At 46.3% G+C, this 25,343-nt stretch overlaps 1 protein-coding gene across 3 annotated transcripts in view; it reads left to right on the plus strand.

The window, feature by feature from the left end:
- Positions 1-25,343, plus strand: part of FAAP100 (FA core complex associated protein 100) — a 168,886-nt gene that overhangs the window by 5,671 nt on the left and 137,872 nt on the right. For all 3 annotated transcript variants that reach the window (XM_073606859.1, XM_073606860.1, XM_073606861.1), the window contains exons 3-9: positions 754-872; positions 2,232-3,115; positions 7,003-7,156; positions 13,939-14,633; positions 18,178-18,302; positions 20,685-20,801; positions 22,904-22,987. In XM_073606859.1, the coding sequence (XP_073462960.1) occupies positions 754-872; positions 2,232-3,115; positions 7,003-7,156; positions 13,939-14,633; positions 18,178-18,302; positions 20,685-20,801; positions 22,904-22,987 (2,178 nt within the window). The remainder of the gene's footprint in view (positions 1-753; positions 873-2,231; positions 3,116-7,002; positions 7,157-13,938; positions 14,634-18,177; positions 18,303-20,684; positions 20,802-22,903; positions 22,988-25,343) is intronic.

Consider the following 25,343-nt stretch of genomic DNA (forward strand, 5'->3'; position numbering starts at 1 on the left):
GTGTCTGATTAAGGTGGTAATTAAACTCACTTGGTGCCTTATCTGAATTAAATTAGCCTCAGAACCTGTGTAATTCATATGTGTTTGGGTTTAAAGGGATGAGGTGCCGACCCTAACTGGGCAGCAAGTGGTCAACCACTAGGCGACGGCAATATATAGGTGGCCTCTCGGTGGGTGGGGCCTTGACGCCGAGTGGCCTCCATCATAAATGCGGCCCTGTGTTTACAACTTACCGTTCGGAGAGCGTGCTCCCTGTGATAGCCAATCACAACGGTCATGTGACCCGAATGCCCGTCTCCGCCTCTTCGCTTTTAGAACTCTTAAGGCAGTGGTTCTCGACCTCAGTACTCCAAGGAACTCTGTTGGAAGGCAACATGGTTTCATATCATATTTCTGCACTTCAAACTCCAACGGGACAGGTTTTCAGGTTTTCCTTTACTTTGCACAGCTGCTTTAAACCAATATCAATGACATGGTATTGATGAGAGCTATTTTATCTAGGGGAAGTTCCCAAAACATGGCCGGTTGGGGTTGGGAGGGGGACGACTTGAGGTTGATATCCACTGACTTAAAGGACCAGGAGGCGGTCGGCGGGAAGGGGTTAATGTGCAGATTTTAAATCTGGTTGGAGTTCAGCTCTAAATTTTTGCTGCTTCGCAACAAATGGCGTGTTCAGTGTGCATTGAGACAGGACGATGTGTTTTTTTTTTTTGTTTTTTAAATTTTTTTTGTTGTTGTTGTTGCTTTTTTCAGGCCGTGTATTTATTTCCTTCCAAAATCTCCCATATGGAAATTGACCGCGGGAACAATCAACTGTATGCACTGTGCGCTCCCTGCGGAGTATTCCTCCTGGAATGGGACGAGACTGGGAGGTAAGTCACCCGACATCACCATCATTCTCACAAGTCTGGCTTCATCTCCCGGAGTACCACCCATACTAAAGGAGTACTATTGTGTATATTATTAACCAGTTGCCCTCCGGAAGATTTACCCCCCCCCCCTTCACGACCAGGCCATTTTTTGCGATACGGCACTGCGTTATTGTAACTGACAATTGGACGCTGTACCCAAATAAATTTTTTTTTTTTTTTTTTTACCAAAAATATGTAGAAGAATATAGATCGGCCTAAACTGAGGAAGATTTTTTTTTTATTATTTATTTATTTTTTTGTAGGAAAAAGTAAAAAATATTGATTTTTTTTTTTTAAATTGTCGGCCTTTTTTTGTTTATAGCGCAAAAAATAAAATCAAAAAATAAAAACCAGAAGCTTCAGAATGGCACATAATTACAAATTATGTGCGCAGACTGCAGTTCCTCTTTAACCGCCTCACGCCCGCCGGCCGTCAAATGACGGCCAGGCCTGCGCAGCTCTCTTTCTGGGCGAGCGTCATATGACAGACGCCAGTAGAGGAGAGCCGATCGGCTGCTCTCCTGACGGGGGGGAGTCTGTGCTGATTGTTTATCAGCGCAGCCCGCCCAGGACCACCAGGGATTGGCACCACCCTGGACCACCAAATATGCCACCCTAGACCACCAGGGAAATGCCAATCAGTGCCCAGGCAGCTGCCAATCAAAGCCCATCCCCAATGCCTGCCAGTGCCATCAGTGATGCCTATCAATGCCATCAATCAGTGCCACCCATAAGTACCCATCAGTGCAGCCTTTCATTGCCCATCAGTGCCGCCTATCAATGCCCATTAGTGCCAGCTCATTGGTGCCACCTCATCGGTGCCGCCTTATCAGTGCCCGTCAGTGCTGCCTTATCAGTGCACATCAGTGAAGGAGAAAACATACTTATTTACAAAATTTTATAACAGAAACAAAAGAACAAAGACAGCGCTGAAAGCTGAAAATTGGCCTGGGCAGGAAGGGAGGGAAAGTGCCTGGTATTGAGGTGGTTAAGGAAAGATGAGAACATAACACTTCCTGCAGAATGTAAATATTGGGGCAGATTTAGTTCCGGCTGATGCCGTTTTGGCGCCTCACATCCTTCTCAGTATGGGGAGCTGATTGCACTGTCTCCTGTAGGCTGCAGATGGGGGGGGGGCTCCTTTACATTGGGGGGTCCTTATCTAAAATTCAGGAATCTCTGATTTGCTCAGGTAACTCCCAGCATTCTCTGCAGGACATCTGGTTGAGGAAAGCTGCACTCACAGTTTACTGATTGGTCTCTTGTTATCCAGGGTGGTTCTTTAACCCTTTTGGCTGTTCTTATTTGTATCTCTTGTAGGTTGTTGCAGGAACCGGATTGTACATCGCAGAGAGGAGGGGCGACTGTCCACCATATTGGGCCCGGGTTCTGCTGCTTGCGGGAGGGCAGTGCCTCCTCCTTCACACTGGCCGGGGATGCTCTGGTCCTGGCCGTACAGCTATCAGAAGAATGGAAGGTCAGAGTCTTTCCCCGGAAATCCCTCGGATATGGAGAGCCGAACCCATCGCCGACCAGAGAGGTGACGTTATCCGGCAAGGCGGTCACGCCGAATCCTCCCCCGCAGCCCGTCCTGTGTTGTGTCTCTCTATGGAAGGAAGATAAAGTGAACGGGCTCCCGTCTACCTTTCTCCTGGGGGCACGACTGTTCACTCGATTGTTTGGAGTCGATCTGGCAATGCTCGATTCCCCCGTAATCCTTTGCGGCTTCCCTGATGGTCGGGTGGCATACTTCCCATTGAAGAGTCCGGGTTCTTGTGATGAAAATCAGAGCTTGCTGAGACTCCTGTACCACATGGAGCAGCCGGTGGTCTCTGTCGGGGCAACTAAGACAAGACCACGTGATGGCGGTACTGAGCAACCAATCGGAGGCTCTGGGAACGTTTCCTGTGACTGTCTGCTGCTGATTGGACAGAAGGGCTCCTTGGTGTCGGTGACGTCTGGGGATGAAGGGGAAGGTGAAGCCTGTGACTATAGGAAGTATCCAGTTCATGGTCCTGTGTGCTGTGCGTTCTATTCCGCCGCCGCTGTCCTTTACAGCAACCCCTCCGACCTCTTCTCCATCACCGTTCCCAAGGCCGAGGACGGGGCCCCTGCCTCTGCAACGAGGGGTTCTGTGGCGTCGTCCGTCCGACACAATGTTCCTAGGATTGCAGCCGTATCGGAGAACATCCACACTTCTAAAGGTAGGTCTGTTTTAGGTGCTCATCTACTAAAAGCTTATTCCAGCCAGCCTTAGGGTAGCAAGGGGAAGATTTTTAAAGTGACCCTCTAGTCAAAATTAAATTTCCAACAAAAAAAAAAAGAAAATGAACCATTTCCAGACCACCTGTACTGCGGACAGCGTACTGGTACATCGCTGCCTGCTTCTGGGTTTAGGGGCGCACACGTGCGCTTCAATGCCGACACCCACTGTGATTGTACACAGCAGGAGTCTTGTCAGCAAGTCCCGGACAATTATTCACTGCTGGGACCTGCTGATCGGCTGTGTCCAATCACGGCCCAGAGCTCTTTGTTGACAATCAACACAGAACTCTGTACAGTGGGAACATCTCTCTGTTTCTTTTTTTTTTTTAACTGACAATTTTTTATTAATTTTTCAAGAAATTTTCAGCATAGGGTACAGGAAATACATTTTGTAGTATTACAGGTACTTCTGGCATATAGTCAACAAACATTTGGTCGATGGTACATTTCAATGCAAACGTGCATAGTTCACAACCAATGGAAGTATGCAGAATCAACATTTTACTCAGATAGTACATACATTTCTCCCCTATATAAAGGCGTATAACCATATGAAAGAGGAGAAGGATAATCTCTCTGTTTCTTATCCCTGCAAAGCTGGGATGAGAAACTTGGCGATCAGTAATGCCCTGCACACATGACCTGTTTTGCCGTCGGAATAAACTCTAAAGGTTTTTCCAACGGAATTCCGCTCAAGCTGTGTTGCGTACACACGATCACACCAACGTCCGACCGTCCAGAACGCGGTGACGTACAACACGTACGACGGGACTAGAAAACGGAAGTGCAGTAGCCAATAGCGTCCATCTCGTACTTAGGCTTCAGAGCATGCGTTGTTTTTGGTACATCGAAACAGCATACAGATGAGCGGTTTTCCCGATAGTAATTAGTATAAATTTAGAACATGTTTTCTATCTAATGCCGCGTACACACGATCGGAAATTCGGCCAGCAAAAGACCAATAAAAGCTTTTGGTCGGAAAATGCGACCGTGTGTACGCTCCATCGGACTTTTGCTGGCCGAATTCCAGCCAGCAAAAGATTGAGAGCAGGTTCTCAATTTTTCGGTCGGAAAAAGTTCCTATCCGAAAAATGCGATCGCCTGTATGCAATTCCGACGCGCAAAATTCCTACGCATGTCTCGGAAACAATTCGACGCATGCTCGGAAGCATTGGACGTCATTTACTCGGCTCGTCGTAGTGTTGTACATCACCGCGTTCTTGACGGTCGAAAGTTCAGCGAACTTTTGTGTGACCCGTGTGTATGCAAAGCGAGCTTAAGCGGAATCCCGTCGGAAAAGCCGCCGTATCTTTTTCCGACTAAAATCACAATCGTGTGTACGTCCGTCTGAATTTTCAACAGAGAAAGTCCGATGGGGCATACGCACAGTCGGAATATACGATGAAAAGCTTCCATCGGACTCTTTCTGACGGACATTCCGCTCGTGTGTGTGCGCGGCATTAGTAACATTTGCACACATTACACATTGTTAGGCACACATTTAACCCCTTGATCACCCCTGGATGTTAACCCCTTTCCCAGCCAGTGTCATTAGTAAGGATGAGCTCAGGTGTGGCTGCAGCTCCACCTGCCCGCCAGGAAGCTTACACTGCACAGCGCTAATCGCAGGCAGTGAGACATTTCCGGATCCGCGGGTGCAGAGATCGGGAAATGTCTCACTGCCTGTGATTAGCGCTGCGCAGTGTAAGCTTCCTGGCGGGCGTGGGCATGTGGAGCTGCGGACACACCTCAGCCCATCCTTAGTCATTAGTACAGTGACAGTGTGTAGTATTATCACTGATCACTGTATTAGTGTCAGTGGCAGTTAGCCAGACCCCCCCTCCCCCCAGTGTCAGTTTGTGTCAGATTGTCCGCTGCAATATCAGTCCCATTATAATTATAAGTCGCTGATCACCACCATTACCAGTATAAAAATAAATACAAATTCCGGTATATATAACATAGTTTGTAGACACTATAACTGTCACACAAACCAATCGATATACACTTATTAGGATTTTTTTTTTAACCAAAGACATGTAGCAGAATACATATTAGGCCAAAATTTATGAAGAGATTTAATTTTTTTACATTTGTTTTTTTTTATTGGATATGTTTTATAGCAGAAGGTAAAAAATATATTGTTTTTTTTTTTTTTTTCTTTCAACATTTTCAGTCTCTCTTTTTTTTTTTTTTTTTCCGTGCATAGCACAAAAAATAAACCCAGTGGTGATCAAATGCTACCAGAAAAAAATGCTCTATTTTTGTGAAAAAAATGATATAAATGTCATTTGGATACAGCGTTGCATGACTGCAATTACCAGTTAAAGAAGCACAGTGCTAAATAGCACAAAATGGCTTGGTCATGAAGGGGGGGTAAAACCTTCCAGAGTGGTTAAAGCCCATTTCTGGCACATTAAAGGATACATTCACATTTAGGAACATTTTATATGTTTCACCCGTACTTAGGGTGGAATATGTAACATGTTGCAGCTCCTGCCACCTCTCCCCCTGGGCTACCCCCCCCCCCCCCCCCCATCCCCCTCCTCAGTTTGACAATGGGTGGGAGTTTTTATCCCCGCAGCCGCTGTCACAATTCAAAAGTAGCATGGCCATCATGCATCCAGTTTCCTGTGAATGAATGAATGAACTACAAGTACTGTGGCAGACCGTTTGTATGAACTGGGGGGGGGGGCTGATGAATGCACTCGTAGTCCATTCACAAGCCCTGCAGATTTCAAACTGACAGCCCATAGAGAGGCAGAAGCCTAACTTTGCACCCCTGATCTGGGCAATGCTTTCCAGGGTCCTGCAGGAAAAAAATAATGCAATATATATATTTTTTTTTTTCTGCAAAAATAACTGCATTTAATTTTTTTTTCTAAAAAAATGAACCTATGCTTTTAAAATAATAAACCAGGGATATGCAATTAGCGGACCTTTAGCTGTTGCAAAACTACAAGTCCCATCATGCCTCTGGGTGTCATGTTTGTGGCTGTCAGTCTTGCTATGCCTTATGGGAGTTGTAGTTCTGCAACAGCTGGAGTTCCGCTAATTGCATATCCCTGTAATAAACCCTTGCAATGAAGCCTTCTGGAACTGCAAGGGTTAAATTCTCATTAGGTCTAGGGGTTGAGGAATAAGCTTTATTCCTCACTCCCATAGGCTTCCTCCTCCACTGGGTGACTGGTCCCCCTGAGACCTCTTCTCTAAGGTGCTCCCGAGGCTGATGCCATCGCACACGGTGCAGCACCAATAGTCCTACGTTTTTTTGTACGTGAGGATTGCAAAGGGCCCCTCTACAACCCATAACATTAAAGAGAAGAGCACTGACAACCAGGGGAGGGAGGGATAAGGTATTCCAGCCTTTTCCGCTATCCCTAGACCTGAAGTGGAACTGAAGTTCAGCTGTCACAAACAGCGAGCATGCAGGCTTTTTATTGCAGAAGAAGCATGCAATGTCTCTGGATAAGAATTCATAAGATGCTAGCTGCATAAGGATTACATGTTGATTGAGAGAGTTTACTTCCACTTTAATTAGTCTACAGAATTGCAACCTTGAAACGTGTCAGCGCTATTGTTTTTATTGTCACTCTGATGTACCAATAAATGACACTTCAAGGATTTCAGTGTTGCCGGCTCTTTCTCCTGTTTATGACGTTTAGAGTGTGATGGGATACATCGAGCTCCGGCACCCGTGAGTGGATCTGGTGTGCATGGATTGGGTTGCCCCCTGCAGAGAGCGCTGTTACCTTTTCTTCAAAATAGTTGTCACCCTCCAAATATACTGTAATTGCAGCGTTTTTTTTAACTTTCTCCCTGACAGGTACAGGTCTGGTTCTGCTGTCCAGCAGGGGGCGCCTCATGCTGCGCAGGTTCAATCAGAAAGGACATGGCGGTCGGAGGCCTGGACTGGAGAGTGACAACACCGGGCTCCGGATTAAAGAGCTGCTGTCTGGGATCGGCTCGGTGTCTGACAGGTATGCAGTTTGTTATTGGGACTAGGGCTGCAACGAATAATCGATAAAATCGATAATGAAAATCGGTGTCAACCCTCCCACTGCTGCCTCGAGGGAAGAGAGAGCGAGGCGAGAAGCAGCCGTGATATAAGGTAGCGGCGCTGCGGCTGTATACAGTACTAGTAGTAGTACATACTTTGTGATGACAAGTGCCCCTTGACTTGATCACAAGTATTTCTGGGGGGTGGGGGGGGGGGTTTAGTGCCTCATCATTGGTGTTTCGAGGGGTGGGTGGAATAGTGTCCCATCATTGGTTTTCCTGGGGGGCGGGAATAGTGCCCCATTGGTGTTCCTTGCAGGGGGCAGGAATAGTGCTCCGTTGATGTTCCTAGGAGGGGAGGGAATAGTGCCCCCTCATTGGTGTTCCCATGAGGAATAGTGCCCCATCATTGGTGTTCCTGGGAGGAATAGTGCCCCATAATTTTCATTATTACTTTAACCGCTTCAGCCCCGGAAGATTTTACCCCCTTCCTGACCAGAGCGTTTTTTGCGATTCGGCACTGCGGCGCTTTAACTGACAATTGCTAAGGTCGTGCGATGTTGCACCCAAACAAAATTGACGTCCTTTTTTTCCCAGAAATAGAGCTTTCTTTTGGTGGTATTTGATCACCTCTGCGATTTTTATTTTTTGCTATAAACAATATAAGAGCGACAATTTAGAAAAAAACGCATTTTTTTTTTTTTACATTTTGCTATAATAAATATCCCCCAAAAATATATAAAAAAACATTTTTTTTCCTCAGTTTAGGCGGATTGTATTCTTCTACATATTTTTGGTAAAAAAAAATCGCAATAAGTGTTGATTGATTGGTTTGCGCAAAAGTTATAGCGTTTACTAAATAGGGGATAGTTTTATAGCATTTTTATAAAAAAATTTTTTTTTTTACTAGTAATGGCGGCGATCAGCGATTTTTATTGTGACTGCGACGTTATGTCGGACATTTTTCACACATTTTTGGGACCATTGTCATTTATACAGCGATCAGTGCGATTAAAAATGCATTGATTACTGTGTAAATGACACTGGCAGTGAAGGGGTTAACCACTAGGGGGCGGGGAGGGGTTAAGTGTGTCCTAGGGAGTGATTACTGACTGTAGGGGGAGGGGCTGTGTGTGTGATGTCACTGATCTCTGCTCCAATGACAGGGAGCAGAGATCGAGTGACACTTTTCACTAGGCATCAGCATCTCCCCGTTCGTCCTCTCCGTGAGGCGATTGCGGGTATCCCCGCGGCGATCGAGTCCGCGGGACCCACGACCCGACTCACGGAGCTCCCGGCCGGCGTGCGCACGCAATGGCACGGCGGGAAATTCAAATGGCCGTACAGGTACGCCCATTTGCCCAGCCGTGCCAGTCTGCCGACGTACATCGGCGTGCACCGGTCGGGAACCGGTTAAATAAACGAAAAAATTACATATTACGTTTTTTTTTTTTTTTGTAATGCGATCAGATGTGCTACCGGCGCAAAACTAAAAATATACTAGTTTGCTGCAATCATGTAAGCCTGCACAAAAATGGTAGAGTATCAGTATATTATAAAAGTGGATTGCGCTAACTTCTGTGTGTAATACCACTGCGGAAATATGCAAAAATAGGATATCTATCCTATGTAGCGTGCTTTTCTGTATCAATTAATATTGTGTCAAAAATATACTGTCCACATAGTGTTTACTAGTGACAAAATAATATTCCAGAAAACTGTTTAAAGTGCTAAAAAAATTAAATATGACAAATATTAAAAAATGTGCAATGTGCCAATATTACTTGGTGACCATCAAATATCACATATCACCATGCATATATACTACTTGCTGCAAAAAATGTCCTCAGCATGTGCAAAAACACTACAGCCCACTAGATGTCCTCAGTGGGTAATTACTTCTGTGCAACGACGCAGGTGCTACCAAAAGCTTTTTAAAAAATTATTAATACTAAACAGTGTGCCAATATTACTAACAAAATATTACGTATCAACATGCATATGTCCTGATGACCAAATTACATTGCGAAACGCGTAGAGGCTGCTGGGAACTTTTTTTTTTGCAGCAAGTAGTTTATATGCATGTTGTTATGTGATATTTGATGGTCACTAAGTAATATTGGCACATTGCACATTTTTTAATATTTATCATATTTTATTTTTTAGCACTTTAAACAGTTTTTTTGGAATATTATTTTGTCACTAGTAAACACTATGTGGACAGTATATTTTTGACACAATATTAATTGATACAGAAAAGCACGCTACATAGGATAGATATCCTATTTTTGCATATTTCAGAAGTTAGCGCAATCCACTTTTATATTATACGTTTTTTTTTTGTTAATGATTTTATCGGATTAATTGAAACAATAATCGGCCAACTAATTGATTATGAAAATAATCGTTAGTTGCAGCCCTAATTGGGACTCGCGGACGAGCTTCTATCAAGATAAAGTTGATAGTGAACTTTTAGTACATCGATTTATGACATTGCTTTAAGTTAAGGGATAAGTCCACCTTTCGAAAATAAATGTAAATGAATTTGTAGAAAAACAAAATGTACATTTATTATTATTATTTTTGCCTATGAGCATTGCACCTGTGATCAGTGGATGGAGGGTGCGATGTCAGGCTCCTGCAGTCTCTTCTTCTACCTCATTGTCCGTACTGACGTAGAGAGCTGGAGGAAGTGCCAATGGACTGCGAGTGCTGTGATCACCACACTTGTATTCCTTCGAGAACTAGACGTCCATCTGCTGTGGTGGCATATGGGATTTGTAGTGCATTTGTTCACAGATCTCTGTAAATTAATGACATGGCTGTGTGAGCGGAATCCTGCACCCTGGTTGCACAAGGAACAGCGGCTGCGGGGTAAGATGCCTCTGTACACTGTCACGTCTGGGGGTGGGATTTACTTCTTGTACCCCAAATATGGGTGTAATGCGTTGAAAAGGAGGAGGCGGCCTTTAAAGGGGTTGTAAAGTTAATTTTTTTTTTTTTTTAAAATAACAAACATGTTATACTTACCTTCACTGTGCAGCTCGTTCTGCACAGAGTGGCCCCGAACCTGGTCTTCTGGGGTCCCTCGGCGGCTGTTTCAGCTCCTCCCCGCAAGCATTTACCACCTTAATGCGAGCTCCCTCGCACGGTGGTGAGTGCTTGCGGGCGCGCTCCCGTGATACAGCCGGCGGCTATAGCCGCTCGCTGTATCACTCGGCCCCGCCCCCCGGCGCGCCGCGTCATCGGATGTGATTGACAGCAGCGCGAGCCAATGGCTGCGCTGCTTTCAATCCATCCACTGCAGCCAATCAGCGACCAGGCTGAGCTGCAATGAAGATGACGAGGACGAGCAGCGAAGATTCGAGGCGTCAGGTAAGTAAAACAGGGGGCCTGGGGGCGGCGGTACTGTCAAAAGTTTTTTCACCTTAATGCATAGAATGCATTAAGGTGAAAACAATTTTTACCTTTACAACCCCTTTAACCGCTTGCCACCCTCCCACAGTAGTTTTGTACTGCGAGGAGGCAGCAGCTCCATTCCAGGCGACGTAATTGTAGGTCGCAGCCCTTCTTCCGGGTTCGGGTCCCCTGCCGTTCCGTGCTGTGATTGGACACAGCATGAGTTTGGCAGCTGATTTCCGCCAAGGATTTCGGCTAAAGTCAGCTAATCGGCTGTGTCTAATCACATGCGGCGTTCTGTGCTTACAAAAACACAGAACTCTGTGTACAGGAAATAGTGATCTGGCTGTTTCTTCTCCTTGCAAAGCAGGGATAAAAAAAAACCAAAAAAACCCCCAAACAGATCGTAAAGTAAAATCCGCACACATTTCAAGACATTACGCTTTATTAGGCACACATTTAACTCTTTGATTGCTCCTAGATGTTAACCCCTCCCCAGCCAGTGTCATTAGTACAGTGACAGTTTATAGTATTAGCACTGATCATTGTATTAGTGTCACTATTGATGTCAGTTATTGTACCTCCCGCCAGCATCCACTAGTGCCAGATTGCCCGCCACCCTATCACAGTCCCACTATAAGTCGCTGATCACATTCATTACCGGTAGAGCGTCTATAGCTGTGTAAATTCCAGTGTATATACATTGGTTTGTAGTCTCTAACTTTTTTTATACAAACCAATTTAACCACTTGCTGCCCGCCCACCGTCATATGACGGCGGGACGGTGCAGCTGTTATCCTGGGCCGACGTCATATGAAGGCGCTGCCTTCCAGGATCCCTAGGGGGCGCGCGCGCGCCCACCACGTCGATCGGGTCCCGGTGCGCGTGCCCGGCAGCCGCGATGTCCACCGGGCACCCGCGATTGCCCGGTAACGGAGCAGGACCGTGGATCTGTGTGTGTAAACACACAGATCCACGTCCTGTCAGATGGGAGGAGACCGATGGTGTGTTCCTTGTACAGAGGAACACCGATCGGTCTCCTCCCCTTGTGAATCCCCTCCCCCCACAGTTGTAATCACTCCTTAGGAACACATTTAACCCTACAGCGTCCCTCCTGGTTAACCCCTTCATTTATACAGTAATCAATGCATTTTTATAGCACGGATCGCTGTATAAATGTGAATGGTCCCAAAAATGTGACAAATTTGTCCGATGTGTCTGCCGCAATATCGCAGTCATGATAAAAATCTCAGATTGCCACCATTACTAGTAAAAAAAAAAATAAATAAATAAAAATGCTATAAATCTATCCCCTTATTTTGTAGACGCTATAACTTTTGCGCAAACCAATAAATATACGCTTATTACGATATGTTTTACCAAAAATATGTAGAAGAATATGTATCGGCCTAAACTGAGGAAAAAAATTTGTTTAAAAAAAAAAAAAATTTGGATATTTATTATAGTAAAAAATATTGTGTTTTTTTTTTTTTTTCAAACTTGTCCCTCTTCTTTTGTTTATAGCGCAAGAAATAAAAACCGCAGAAGCGATCAAATACCACCAAAAGAAAGCACTATTAGTGGGGAAAAAATGATAAAAATGTCATATGTGTACAGTGTTGTATGACCGCGCAATTGTTATTCAAAGTGTGACAGCGCTGAAAATTGGCTTGGGCAGGAAGGGGGTGAAAATGCCCTGTATGGAAGTGGTTAATATGCCTTTTTATTTTGTGTGTGTGTGTGTGTGGGTGTGTTTGTTTTTTTTTTTTTTTTTTTTGTTTTTACCAAAGACATGTAGCAGAATACATTTTGGACTAAATTTATTAAGAAATTTTTATTTTTATTGGATATTTAACAGAAAGTAGAAAATATTGTGTGGTGTTTTTTTTTAATTTTTGCCGTTTTTTTATATAAGGAAAAATAAAAACTCAGAGGTGATCAAATACCACCAAAAGAAAGCTCTATTTGTTGGAAAAAAAGTGATATAAATGTCATTTGGCTACAGTGTTGTATGACCTCGCAATTACCAGTTAAAGTAGTGCAGTGTTGAATAGAAAAAAAAATGACCTGGTCATGAAGGGGGGGGGAGGGGCAACCTCCAGGAGAGCAAGTGGTTAAAGAAAATCTGCACACACCCGTTCCCCCAAATATTGCCACCCAGCATCACCCCCCCCCCCCCCCCCCAAGCAGCCCCCACAGTGTTTTGTTTGTTTTTTTTCACCCTCCCCATTACCTTAAAGTGGAAGTCCATGCAAAATCTAAAATCCCTGCCTCTATAAACACCAGGGATCTAACACTAACCTCTCTATCCCTCTAAAGAAAAGATGACCTCATTGAGATCCCTGGTGTCTATAGATGCAGGGATTTTAGATTTAGCATGGACTTCCACTTTAAGGTGGTATGGTAACTGCCCGATTCAGATACCCATCCAGCGGATCCAGCTATGTCACGCTGAGATCCTCTGGTGCCCGGCCACAGCTCCAATCCAACGCCGCCATGTCCTCTCTGACATCATCGAAAGGCCCGGCGGCTCTTCCTGGTTCAGCAGACGGGCCTCCCAGTGACGCGCTGATAGGCTGTGCCCCCCTCCTCATTTTCTGAATGGAAGGCTATGCCTCCTGGGATATTATGTGACATGCATATCCCAGGAGGCACAGCGGGCAGTATGTACGTCCTTCGCCTAAGGCAACTGACATGCATGGGGAGACAGGGCTCGGACATTTTTTTTTATTTTTTTTTTTTGGTAAACAAAAAACCAGTGCAATACCAAAAAGAGGATGGAAGGGAGGGGTGGAGTGGAGGGAAGTAGTGGGAAATGGTGAAGGTCTGCTTTGAGTTGGTAGTACAAGTCTTATGCCCCGTACGCACGATCGGACATCGATCGGACATTCCGACCACAAAATCCGTCGGATTTTGGGCCAAACTTGTCTTGCATACACACGGTCGCACAAAGTTGTCGGAAAATCCGATCGTCCTGAACGCGGTGACGTAAAACGCGTACGTCGGGACTATAAACGGGGCAGTAGCCAATAGCTTTCATCTCTTTATTTATTCTGAGCATGCGTGGCACTTTGTTCGTCGGATTTGTGTACACACGATCGGAATTTAAAGGATCGGATTGTGTTGTCGGAAAATTTTATAGCCTGCTCTCAAAATTTGTGTGTCTGAAATTCCCGATGGAAAAAGTCCGATGGAGCCCACACATGATCGGAATTTCCGACAACAAGGTCCGATCGCACATATTCCGTCGGAATGTCCGACCGTGTGTACAGGGCATTAGTCTGCCAATAGACCTTTTGCTTTTTTTTTTTTCTTTTTTTTTTTCCCCCATCTTGTAAGGTTGTACCCTGTTTTCCTTCTGCAGGGTATCCCAGCTGAAGTCGGCAGTCGGTGAGAAGAGCCGGGCATTACAGAAGCTGAACCAGGTGATGTCACTCAGCCGCCAGCTTCTGTCCTGTGATTGGAGGAGCGGCCCCTTTCGGTGCGATGTGAAGACACAGTGGACCAGGATGCTGCAGACGGACTGTATCGCTGTGTCCTGCGCCCTGGAGAACGGGACGGATTGTGTTCTGGAGGGAGGGTGGACTCTGTGCGTCCTGATCAGCTCTGACACCTCCTATTCTTTTCCTCTTGCATCGCTAAAACCCGGAGAGAGGACGGAGCGGACCTTCCCTCTACCTGCACACTCCTACCGCAGTCTGCATTTCCCCATAGAAATCACATTCACTTTATTTTATAATTTAGAGGGACTGATGAGGGACTCCGGTCTGCCTGCAGATCCTTCACCGGCCCGGGGTGGGGTCTGTATAGCTCTATGGAGACACGGCGTGGACTTGCTGCAGTGTCTGCGATTTGGTCCCCAAATGAGCCATCCTGAGGCGCTTCAAATGACGCCGGAGGACGTGGCCCGAGTCTTTATCAAGGCGTCCTCCGCGGGAATAAAAGATACGCGCTCCGCAGCTGTCGATAACCAAGGAGCCAGCAATTCGGCACCGCTAAAAACACGGATTCATATATCTGCCTCCTTGTTGGCCCAAGCCTTGCAGAATGGAAAATCTGGTGCGCAAAAGGAGTAATATTTTTTTTTTTTTTTTGCTTTGTTTTTTTCTTCTCTCTTAAAATTAAGCATGTATGTATTATTATGTGGCAGTATGGCGGCGAGCTCTAAGGAGAGAGATATATATATATGTATATATATATATGTATGTGTGTGTGTGTGTACATATATATATATATATATATATATATATATATATATATATATATATATATATATATATATATATATATATAATATTATATTATATTATAGTGTGTGTGTGTATATGTATGTGTACTGTTCGCTGTCACTGACGGCTCCCCGTCACTGTTTATGGTTGGGAGCCGGTGGGATGGCCTCCCGATCATGTGACAGCCAAGCACAAAATTTTCCCCAACGCACACATTCCTGAAACTGGCTGTAGCTATGGATAGGGGGGCTGCTGAAAGCACCAGCTGGATCCAAGAACATTCAAAAGCGAGAAGTATGTCCCGAGCACACCAAGGGCCTCCAAGACAAGTCTTTAGCTATATTCAGCGATCGCATCCTAGTTACCATAGTTACGCAGGTCCCCTTCATCGGGCATGTGATCGAGATCCTTAAAGGGGTTGTAAACCCCTCGAGGTTTTTCACCTTAATTCAATTCTATGCATTAAGGTGAAAAACCACCTGTGATGTAGCAGCCTTTACCTGAACCGGGTCTTTCCAGCGACGGGGACAAGCACACCAGCTCCAGCCGGTGTCTCGGGTCCTGATTGGATAGATTGATAGCAGCGCAGCCATTGGCTCCCGCTGCTGTCAATCAGATCCAATGACGCGGGAGCCGGGGGGGGCAGGGCCGAGTCCTGCTGTCTGTGTCAGAAGCAGGACTCGGGAGTGCGCCCGCACGAGTGCCCGCCATGGAAAGTGCTTCCCCGTCGGGGCAATCGATGCAGGGGTTATCCAGGAGGGCCGCTTGGGGACCCCAGAAGAGGATCCACTCTGTTCAAAACCCTTGCACAGAGGTTGTAAGTATGAGTTGTTTGTTTAAAAAACAAAACAAAAAAAAAAACCAAGACTTTACAACCCTTTTAAGCCGGCCATAGACGATCACGTCATGTATGGACAGGCTGAATGTACACGATCAGTCAATCAACTTGGGTACAACCAGCCTGTTGGATTTTACTTGCGATTGTTTCTAGTGGCTCTTATAGCTCTTATCACCGATCACTGTGTTCTCCCAGCGGGGAAAGTTTCCCCCACCGGGAGAACACATGGCTGCAGGGGAGGGATTCACCTATCAATACTGACTATGTTGATGGGGGAATTGAGCGATTTGTCTTTCTTACAACACATCATCTATTGTCAGCTTTTAGTGTGCTGTTGACCTGGCCTGGCCCTGCCCACCCACCTCCATTATCAACTAGGCGATAATGACCGGTACCTGCTGCCTTAGCCTCCTGGGATTAGATGTCACATATCCCAGGAGACTGCAGGGAATAACAGCGGCCGGTGGGCGGAGCTGTGGTTCTAAGTGGAGGCTTTGCCTGGCTTCTTATGTACTGGGGGAGGACCAAGATGGCCGCCCGACACCCGAGCTGCTGCACCTGGTCTGCAGATCGCAGCAGGACGACGTTGGATCATCTGGTCAGGTGAGGATTGGGCTTGGGTGACAACTCAGAATTTATGGATTTCTCCTATCTTTCTCAGTGACGGGGGTCACCAGGGCAAATGGAGGGGGGAGAATCCTCACTGTGGGAACACCTATAGCCATAAAAACCCGACAAAGGGTCTAAAGAAAAGTTGCCTATTGTGTGTCATCAAGATTTAAAGTAGAGCTAAAGTCAAAACTTTTTTAGATAGAGTAAGGGAGGGTTATAACCCCCCTGTCAGTTCTTTGCTATCTGTGTCCCACTGGGGAGATTTCCCCATCACTTCCTGTCCTATAAATAAAACTGGAAGTGAGCAGAAATCCCTCCCAAAGCGATAGAATCTCTGAACTAGTATCCCCATCGGAAGATTTCCCATCTATTCCTGTTCTGGTGACAACCCAAAATTTATGGTTTTCCTTCACTTTCGTTGATAATGGTCACCTAATCAAACAGAGGGTCAATCTCCCTAACGGGGACACAGAGAGCAATAAGTACCTGTCAGGGAGACCAATCCTTTTTAACTTCATCCAACAACAACAACAAAAAAAAAAGTTTTGGCCTTTAGTTATAATTTAGTGAATCCAGAGCTGCATTAAGGTAATGCTAAGACTGCATTCACACCTGAGCGTGTCGTTTTCAGGCAGAAAGTCACCGCGATTTTCGCTGCGATTTTGTACAGGTGAAAAGGTCACCAATGTAAAAAGGAGAAAAAAAAAACGCCTGTAACCTGAAAAAGAAAAGAAGCTCCTGTACTTTTTTTTTTTTTTTTTTTTTGAGCGAGGGACGTTTTGCTTCAGGCGACAGAACGCTCAGATGTGAACAGGGGCTATTGAAATGAATGGGATTTTTCTTGTTTGGCATTTTTTAGAGCTGAGGCTTACAGCAGAAAAACGCCTAAGTGTGAACGGAGCCTAAAGCTTTGTTATTTGGGGGGGGGGGGGGGAAGCATGTCATACTTATCTGCTCTATGCAGTGCTTTTGCACAGAACAGCCCTGATCCTCCTCTTCTCGGGTCCCCCACCAGCACTCCTGGTCCCCCCCCCCCCCCCCCTTGAGCAGTGCCCTCAGAGAAAGCTGCTTGTCCTGGGGGGCACTGCTGCGTGCTCCGCCCCCGCTCTCTCCTCACTGGCTGTGATTGACAGCAATGGGAGCCGATGGGCTCCAGCTGCTGTCTCAGCCAATGAAGAAAGGAGAGTCCCCATTCGGCCAAGGCAATCGTGAACATTGTTGTATCGGAGGGGGCTCAGGTTAGATTTGGGGGGGCCCGGGCGATGCACACAGAAGGTTTTTTTTTTTGTTTTTTACCTTCATGCATAGAATACACCTCCTGCCTTTACCACTTTATTCTGTGTGTTTATTTACCTGGAGATCCGTTTTAACGCCTTCCTGCCCAGACCCAGCATCCCTTTACCAGGGTCTTTACTCCCTGGGGGGGAGGGCAGGACTGACTGATCATTTGATTTCTATGATTGGCTATCATAAGGGTCAGATGATCTGTGGCCAGTCCCATTGGCTCCCAATATAATACAAAGACCGAGAACTGCCTTTGACAGCTCGGTCTCTGTGCTGAGAGCACGCTGCCAGCACAGAGAGCTCTGCTGCCCATTGATGCATATGTGTGGCATGTGGACTTCAAACTCCGCCCTCTTTACTGATGCACATGTGCTTTGCGCGGGCGGCAGGAGGTTAAAGTTGAACTCCGGGTATAGATTTTACTGCAGTGTTGTATTGATACAGCTCAGACCAATGTATGTATGGATGGATATGCCATAGCTGTGGGAGTGAAGAATCTCTGTAGTAGTGATCGCTACTACAATGATTGTCACTGCCTTCTGGGTTTATAACCATATCTTCCATTAAAAAAGGGAAAAATGTAATAAGAGGTGGATCTGCTAGTAGTCAACCATTGTAATTTTGCATTTCCTTCTTCCAGGGAGCCCCCTGTGTTTGGCTGTACTGCACTGGCTGCTGTCTATGGACATGGTGAAGGAGCAGAGCCTGGCGGAGGTGCAAGGTGTCACCCCAGATGGGAAGGATTTCAGCCTGCAGGTACAAGAGGTGAGTGCAGGCACCCCCAGCATTGCGATCCCGGGGCACCCGTGTGACGGTATCATTTGGTGTAGCAGAACTGAATGTAAAGCCGGCCATAGGCGGTTAAAATCTTGGCAGGTTCAGCAGGGACCAGCCGAGATTCGATCCATGTATGGGCGGGCTGAATGTACTCAAGTTAATCCATCGATTTGACTTGGGTACAACCTGCATGTCGGGACTTTTAGGCTTCAGTTATTGCCAGTGACTATAGCCACTAGCAATAAGTCACTGTGTTCTCCCGGCAGGGACGGCTCCCCCCAACCCCTGCCGGGAGAACGCGATAGCTCTGCGGGAGGTATCCCCACTATTAACACCGAGGGCCACTTCACACCACGTGCAGTCCAGTGCGTTTTTTTTATTCTTTTAAATTTTTTTCTGCCTCAAAAATGCATGGACAGTAGGTTATATGGTTTCCAGTGGCACAGTTCACACCAGTGCAGTCAGTTCCGCGCTGCGTTCCAGCAAAAAAAAAAGTAGAACATGCTGCATTTTTCCTGCACTTGACTGTACTGGAACGCGGTAAAATGCATAAAAAAAGCACCGGAAAGCATCAGAAACGCACCTGACCCCAGTACAATGGAAAAAAGAAGGGAAAAAATGGAATTCTTCAAAATCTGGAGTGCGTTTTTGTGGTGTGAATCAGCCCTGTGTTGATGGGAGGAATCCAGCGATTTTATTTATTTATTTTTTTAAATTTTATTTATTTATTTTCTTTCCATGGGTTGCAGGAAATGTCCGGTGTTTCGTCAGATTTTGTAACGTGAAGTGAGGCTCCCTTGCCGCCATCTTGCTACACCCCGCACTCGTCCACAGTAAGGATACAGTGAAAAGGCGGCAAGCAGACATCTTGTGACACCCACCGGAGTCTTGCATTTCACACTTATTTTTACCACTAAAAACTGAGCTTATATACCAGGGATATGCAATTAGCGGACCTCCAGCTGTTGCAGAACTACAATTCCCATGAGGCATAGCAAGACTCTGACAGTCACAAGCATGACACCCAGAGGCAGAGGCATGATGGGACTTGTAGTTTTGCAACAGCTGGAGGTCCGCTAATTGCATATCCCTGTTATATAGTGAAATACAGGATTTAAAAATCCTTCTGACTGTTTAGATGTTGAATTTGAAAAGCAGCGGCAAGCCTGCTGATCTCACAGATTTGCTAATATGACAGAACACCGCTGCTTTGAAAATTCAACATCAAAACAGTCAGAGGGATTTCAAAATCCTGTATTTCACTATATAAGCTCCGTTTACTGATAAAAATAAGTGTGATATACAAGACTCCGGTGAGTGTAACAAGATGTCCGCTTGCCGCCTTTTTACTGTACCCTTACTGTGGATGAGTGCGGGGTGTAGCAAGATGGCCGCTTGCCACCTTTTTACTGTATCCTTACTGTGGACGAGTGCGGGGTGTAGCAAGATGGCCGGGATTGAACGTCGCTTCCGTTACAAAATCTGACGAAACACCGGCTTAAACCTCAGTGTTGGTTGCTGCAGCCTAGCATTGAGACCATGCCAAAGTGATAAGATGGCACAGACTTCCAGGGTCGTGATCTGTGATTTCAGCAATCTCCCTCTTATTCTCCACCCCACCCCACAACACATTTGAGGCTTCTTTCTTTTCAGGGGAGTAGGTACTCCCCACAGGTACTATCTCCCACCTCAGTTTGTGTCTAGGTGAGAAGGACCGCAGCCTCCTGGGACATGTGACAGGAGGTTGCAGGACCCGTCTCCCTGCGTCACATGATCTTCGCGCATGCACCTTGAAGAGCCGACTGCGATTCCTAAGCAGGTCACAGCTGGCTCCCAAATCCAAGATGGCGGCGCTGGGGAACCCACAGCAGTGGCTGTAGGAAGACGGCGCTGGACTCCAGGGACTGGTAAGTTCCCGGTTCTTAAAATTCAGCCCTGACCTTTTTCATTATTTCATTTTTTACAAATTTCATATTAGAAAAAAAATATATATATATAAAATTTGCATACAGACCAGCCTAGGTAACACCACATGTAATGCTGAGCTATTAATGAAAGAACTGAAATCGAATGAATAAAAGGGGGCGGGACGTGGGACAGTCAGACTGGGGAGGAAAGACATAGATGATGCGGGAAGCCCCCCAGCTAGGAAATGAGGCGGGGCTCTGTCTGAGTTGCTGCAGCTTCTAATGCACATTGTGAGACGCTCACAGTGTGCAGTGAAATCAGAGAGACCCATGGAGAGGAGTCGGTACACCTGTGCAAGACTGAATAGGGGGGCCGAAGGGAAGATGTAAGCCTGGGGGGAGGGGAGAGGTGATTGTAATTCTCGGCTCCTTTTTAAACGCTATGCTTTCTTTTTTCATATAGATTTCCGTGTTGGATGTGGCTGCAGCAGGAATTGTTCCCGCCATTGAAATTCAGATCCTCAGCTCCCATTTGCATGTTGTGGCTGCACTACACTTGGCAGTGATCAGTCATTTCCAGGTATTGATACAGATCAATCCCCAATATTGGTGACATATTTCTAAGGATTCAACCAGTTTAATGAAAGCCGGGTGACCTCTTTGTTGCCTTCAGGCAATCTGTGATCCTTCCTATAGGCCGGCCATAGACAGTCCCTGCTGAAGCAGCCGAGATTCAAACCGTCTAATGGCCGGCTTAAGCTAGCCATGCTTGAAAAGGTAACTCCACTTTCATGCAAAAACAATTACCAAATAAAATAATGATATAGTGTATACAATTGCTACACAAGTCATATTGTAGCTGAATGTTATTTCAATCTGCAGCCGCTGTAATTTTCTGTAAAATGCAATATGGCCACCTGGAGGCGCTCTGTACACAGATAATATACAGAACGCCCCCCCCCCAGAAATGTCATTTCCTGCTTGTGTGATTGGCTCACTGATTTTCTCAGAAGTCTGCACCGAAAAAAACCCCAAAAAAAACGCTACCCATCTATGGCCAGCTTTAGGTGAAATTTAAACACGTGGCAGACCTTGCCACCACTTTAAATTGGAGGGCCACCCTAAAATAAAAAATAGCATGAAAAATCTTTAAAAAATTTAAAAAAAAAAAACATTTGAAAAAAAAAACATTTTTTTAAACTTGCCTGAACCCTTGTTGCTAGGCAGTCTTCCTAATCTGCCTCTTCCTATTCTGCGGCGTGTTCTGCTCCTCGGTGAGCGGCCCCGTTGCCTTCTGGGAACTGTGTGTGTTCCCAGAAAACCACGGGGCCATTCACAGAGCGCCGAAAGGCTCCACTGCCTGTTTCACTTAGGTAGGATGGCAGTGCTGGGAGCCGAGGGACGGGTCGGCCTCGGGCGGCCGACATCACGGACACCCAGGACAGGTAAGTCTACTTATTTAAAGTCAGCAGCTACAGTGTTTGACTGGGTGAAAACAGGCAGGGAGAATGCGACCCATCACCTCCTCACTGCCTGTCAAACTCCTCCATAAAGCGATCCACTTTGGATCGCTTTTTAAAGTGGTGGCAAGGTCTGCCCCGTGTTTAAATTTCACCTAAAGCTGGCCATAGATGGGTAGCGTTTTTTTTTTTTTTTTTTTGTTCAGACAGATACATCTATCCACACAAATGGATAGAGGAATAGATGTTTTTTTTTTTCCACAGATGGCAGAAGCCCCCTCCACCGGGACATTGTATTCTGACAGCGGGACCCAGCGCTGTCAGAATACTTTAATCAGTTGCTGATCAACAGAAATTGTGTGTTTGTTTTTTTTAATTTATAACAGGGACGGCCACACACTGATTAAAATCTGCCCAGTCTCTGCTGAACCGGCTGAATTTCTTTCCGTCCGTGGCCAGATTTATGGCGAGTTTGAAGGGTGATCTGCGTATTGATCGATTCTCAGAGAGAAATTGACAGGAGGCATTGTAATGCCACACTGCAACTGTGTGCCTTGCAGCAGAGGTTGCAGCACATCCCCATTCACCTGAAGTGACCGTAGTGCCCACCAAGCACAACTGGTTATAATTCCTGCCATGTCCATGAAGCAAAGCATCGTGTACACCCCTGGTTGCTGCCTTTCCAGCTAAAGGGGGAGCAGTAAGAACATGTCTGATTTATGTGGTTTTACTCCCCTCCACCCACTAGTGTAAACAACCTCTTAGGCTACTTTCACACGGAGGCAGTTTTCAGACACTTTAGCGCTAGAAATAGCTTTTGAAAACCGCCTCCCATTCATTGCAGTGCGTCTTTTCACACTGGGGCGGTGCTCTTGCGGGATGTTACAAAAAGTCCTACAAGCAGCATCTTTGGGGCGGTTTGGGAGCGCCGTATTTAGCGATCCCAAAACGCCCTGCCCATCGCAATGAATGGGCAAGCGCCTGAAAAGCGCTGCAAAACTGGACTTTTTACCATTTTTTTTTTTTTTGTAAAAAGCTCCCTGCTAGCGGCCGAAAAGCGTTGCAAAAGAAGCGATTAAGCGCTGCAAAAACAAGCAGTGCTTTAGCGCTAACGGTTGGGCCCTGCCAGTGTGAAAGGGGTCTTAGTGTAGTAGATATCACGGCTTTGACACCTCCCATCATATAACAGAGTTTAACATGGCTTCTCAATTTCATTCCCTAGAACTTGCTTCAGCAGAACCAAAATGGCGGTCACACCCCGGACTTGGATTTGGGGAAGATCCAGCAGCAGTTTATGGCTCAGGAGGTATGTGGTTTTTCCCTGATGTTGAGATGTAATGTTACCCAATGGCTGTGGATATGGAACAGCCTCACACAGCTCTTCTTCACAAAAGCCACACCCCCTTCTATGACTAAGCCCCTGGTGGGCTGGGCGAAACGCAACGGAGTAGGGGGCGTGGCTTGCGAAGGAGAGCTGTCTGAGGCTGTTCCATAACCACATCCACACTGGTTGGGCTGGGAGTGTGGCTCCTTAACAGACAATGCATGAAGGATAAGGGAATACAAACACTGGCACCCCTATATCCCTGTCTCAGGGGGATCAGAGGGAATCCGCTCATCTTTTATCTCTGTGCGGCGCTCTAAGGTCCATTACAGACTTAATGGTTGTGCTGTAAAACAACATTTTTTTTTTCCTTTGTTACACTTTATATCTACTCTGCTTCAATTTGAATAAAAAAGGATATAAAAATCTTTATTAGAAAAAAGAATGATGGCACAACAATACAGACACAGAATGTAAACACGCACCCCAGTCCCATCCACTAGTTCACAATCCGCCCAATATTACAGCTGTCCAAGGACTTGGGGTTCTTTTACACTTGCCGCAGAATGTGGCATTGGACACTTTTTTTTAAAGCACTTTGAATGCCAACCAAAGCTCCTGTCACTAAATACGATGGTTTCCTTACAGTCCTGGTCACAGGTTGTGTTCGCTTAGCTTCAAAAATGATCCCCCATGTCACTTTCTTGGTGCTTCAAAGCCCCCATAGAAGTCTATGACAAATCTCACTAACAGCACCTGCAGCTTTTGAGAGGCTTTTATTCAGCTTTAGCTTCACTTTGTTCTCAGAGGTATTGCGGGTATGAGATATCCCAGGATGCACTGGGGATGCCAGAAGGATGTCATCAGCAGCCACTTCCGGTTCATGTGTATATATGCTGGGAGTGTCTGGTGTAGACGTCGCATCTGGTGTGGAGCAGCAGGAAGGTGAGCGAGGTCTGGACTGGATGGCACACATGGTGCGCAACATGGGAATGCTATAGCGGAAGGTGAGCGGTGACCCGGAGAGACAGTACTATGCAGGAGATGATCAGCAGAGCAGGAGAAACTAGCAATGTGACACGAGGTGCACATAAGAGAAATCCGAGCGCACAGGCTCATGGTGCAAATAATGTTTGTTTATTGTAATATAAAAGATAAAATCGATACACTTACCAACGTAGGTGAATCGTGAGCGTCAAAAAGTTCCTCCAGTGAGGAGCCCGGAACAGGGTCACATCCGAGCGCCGGGGTAGATGACACCTGAGGAAGGAGGCCATGCCCTCTGAAACGCGTTGTCCTGGCACCCACACAGCGTCCCCTGTCAGCTTGTTCCATCTGAGCTCTCCCCGGGCTAAGTGTTGGAGGCGTCCACAGCTCTTTCCTGACCGGTCTTGGGGTCAGCGAGCAGCTCGCTCTCAACCTGTCGGCAGCTGCTTGATGAGCCAATGCCTTTTGGAGCCAGCTAATCCAGCCATTCTGTGGATCTCTCATCTACCCCGGCGCTCGGATGCGACCCTGTTCAGGGCTCTTCACTGGAGGAACTTTTTTACGCTCACGATTCAACTACATTTGTAAGACGGCTTTCACACTGAGCCACGGATGGCGTCGGCAGGAAAGTGGCGCTATTTTTAGCTCACCGCTTTACCGTCGTTTTAGCGCCTGAAGTAGGCTGGCAGTGTGAAAGGGGTCTAAGTGTATCGATTTTTCTCTTTTAGACCCCTTTCACACTGAGGCGCTTGTAAACTGCCAGTAAAATATTTGAGTACTTTTGAAGAGCTTCTCAGGCTCTTTTGAATCGCTTTCCATTCATTTCAATGGAGAGGGGTAGGGGTGCAACGGATCAAAAAACTCACGATTCGGATCGTTCCTCAGATCAGGAGTCACGGTTCGGATCATTTTCGGATCCACAAAAAAAAAAATCTCCCCCACTGCAATATCCACAATCTCCCTATTGGCAGGGTGTGGCAGAGTATTGCAGGGTATTGGCAGGGTATTGGCGGGTATATTGGCAGGGTATGGCAGAGTATTGGCAGGGTATGGCAGAGTATTGGCAGGGCATTGCAGCAGAGCATTGCAGGGTATTGGCAGGGCATTGCAGAGTATTGGCAGGGTATTGCAGCAGAGCATTGCAGAGTATTGGCAGGGTATTGCAGCAGAGCATTGCAGAGTATTGGCAGGGTATTGCAGCAGAGCATTGCAGAGTATTGGCAGGGCATTGCAGAGTATTGGCAGGGCATTGCAGAGTATTGGCACTGCTGCCATCCGATCTCTCCCCTCCACTGTACAGATCAGTACACTGAGGGGAGAGGGGAACCGGTGTCATGACATGACGCCGGTT

This window comes from Aquarana catesbeiana, linkage group LG12, assembly GCF_042186555.1.
Source record: "Aquarana catesbeiana isolate 2022-GZ linkage group LG12, ASM4218655v1, whole genome shotgun sequence".
Classification (NCBI taxonomy): Eukaryota; Metazoa; Chordata; class Amphibia; order Anura; family Ranidae; genus Aquarana; species Aquarana catesbeiana.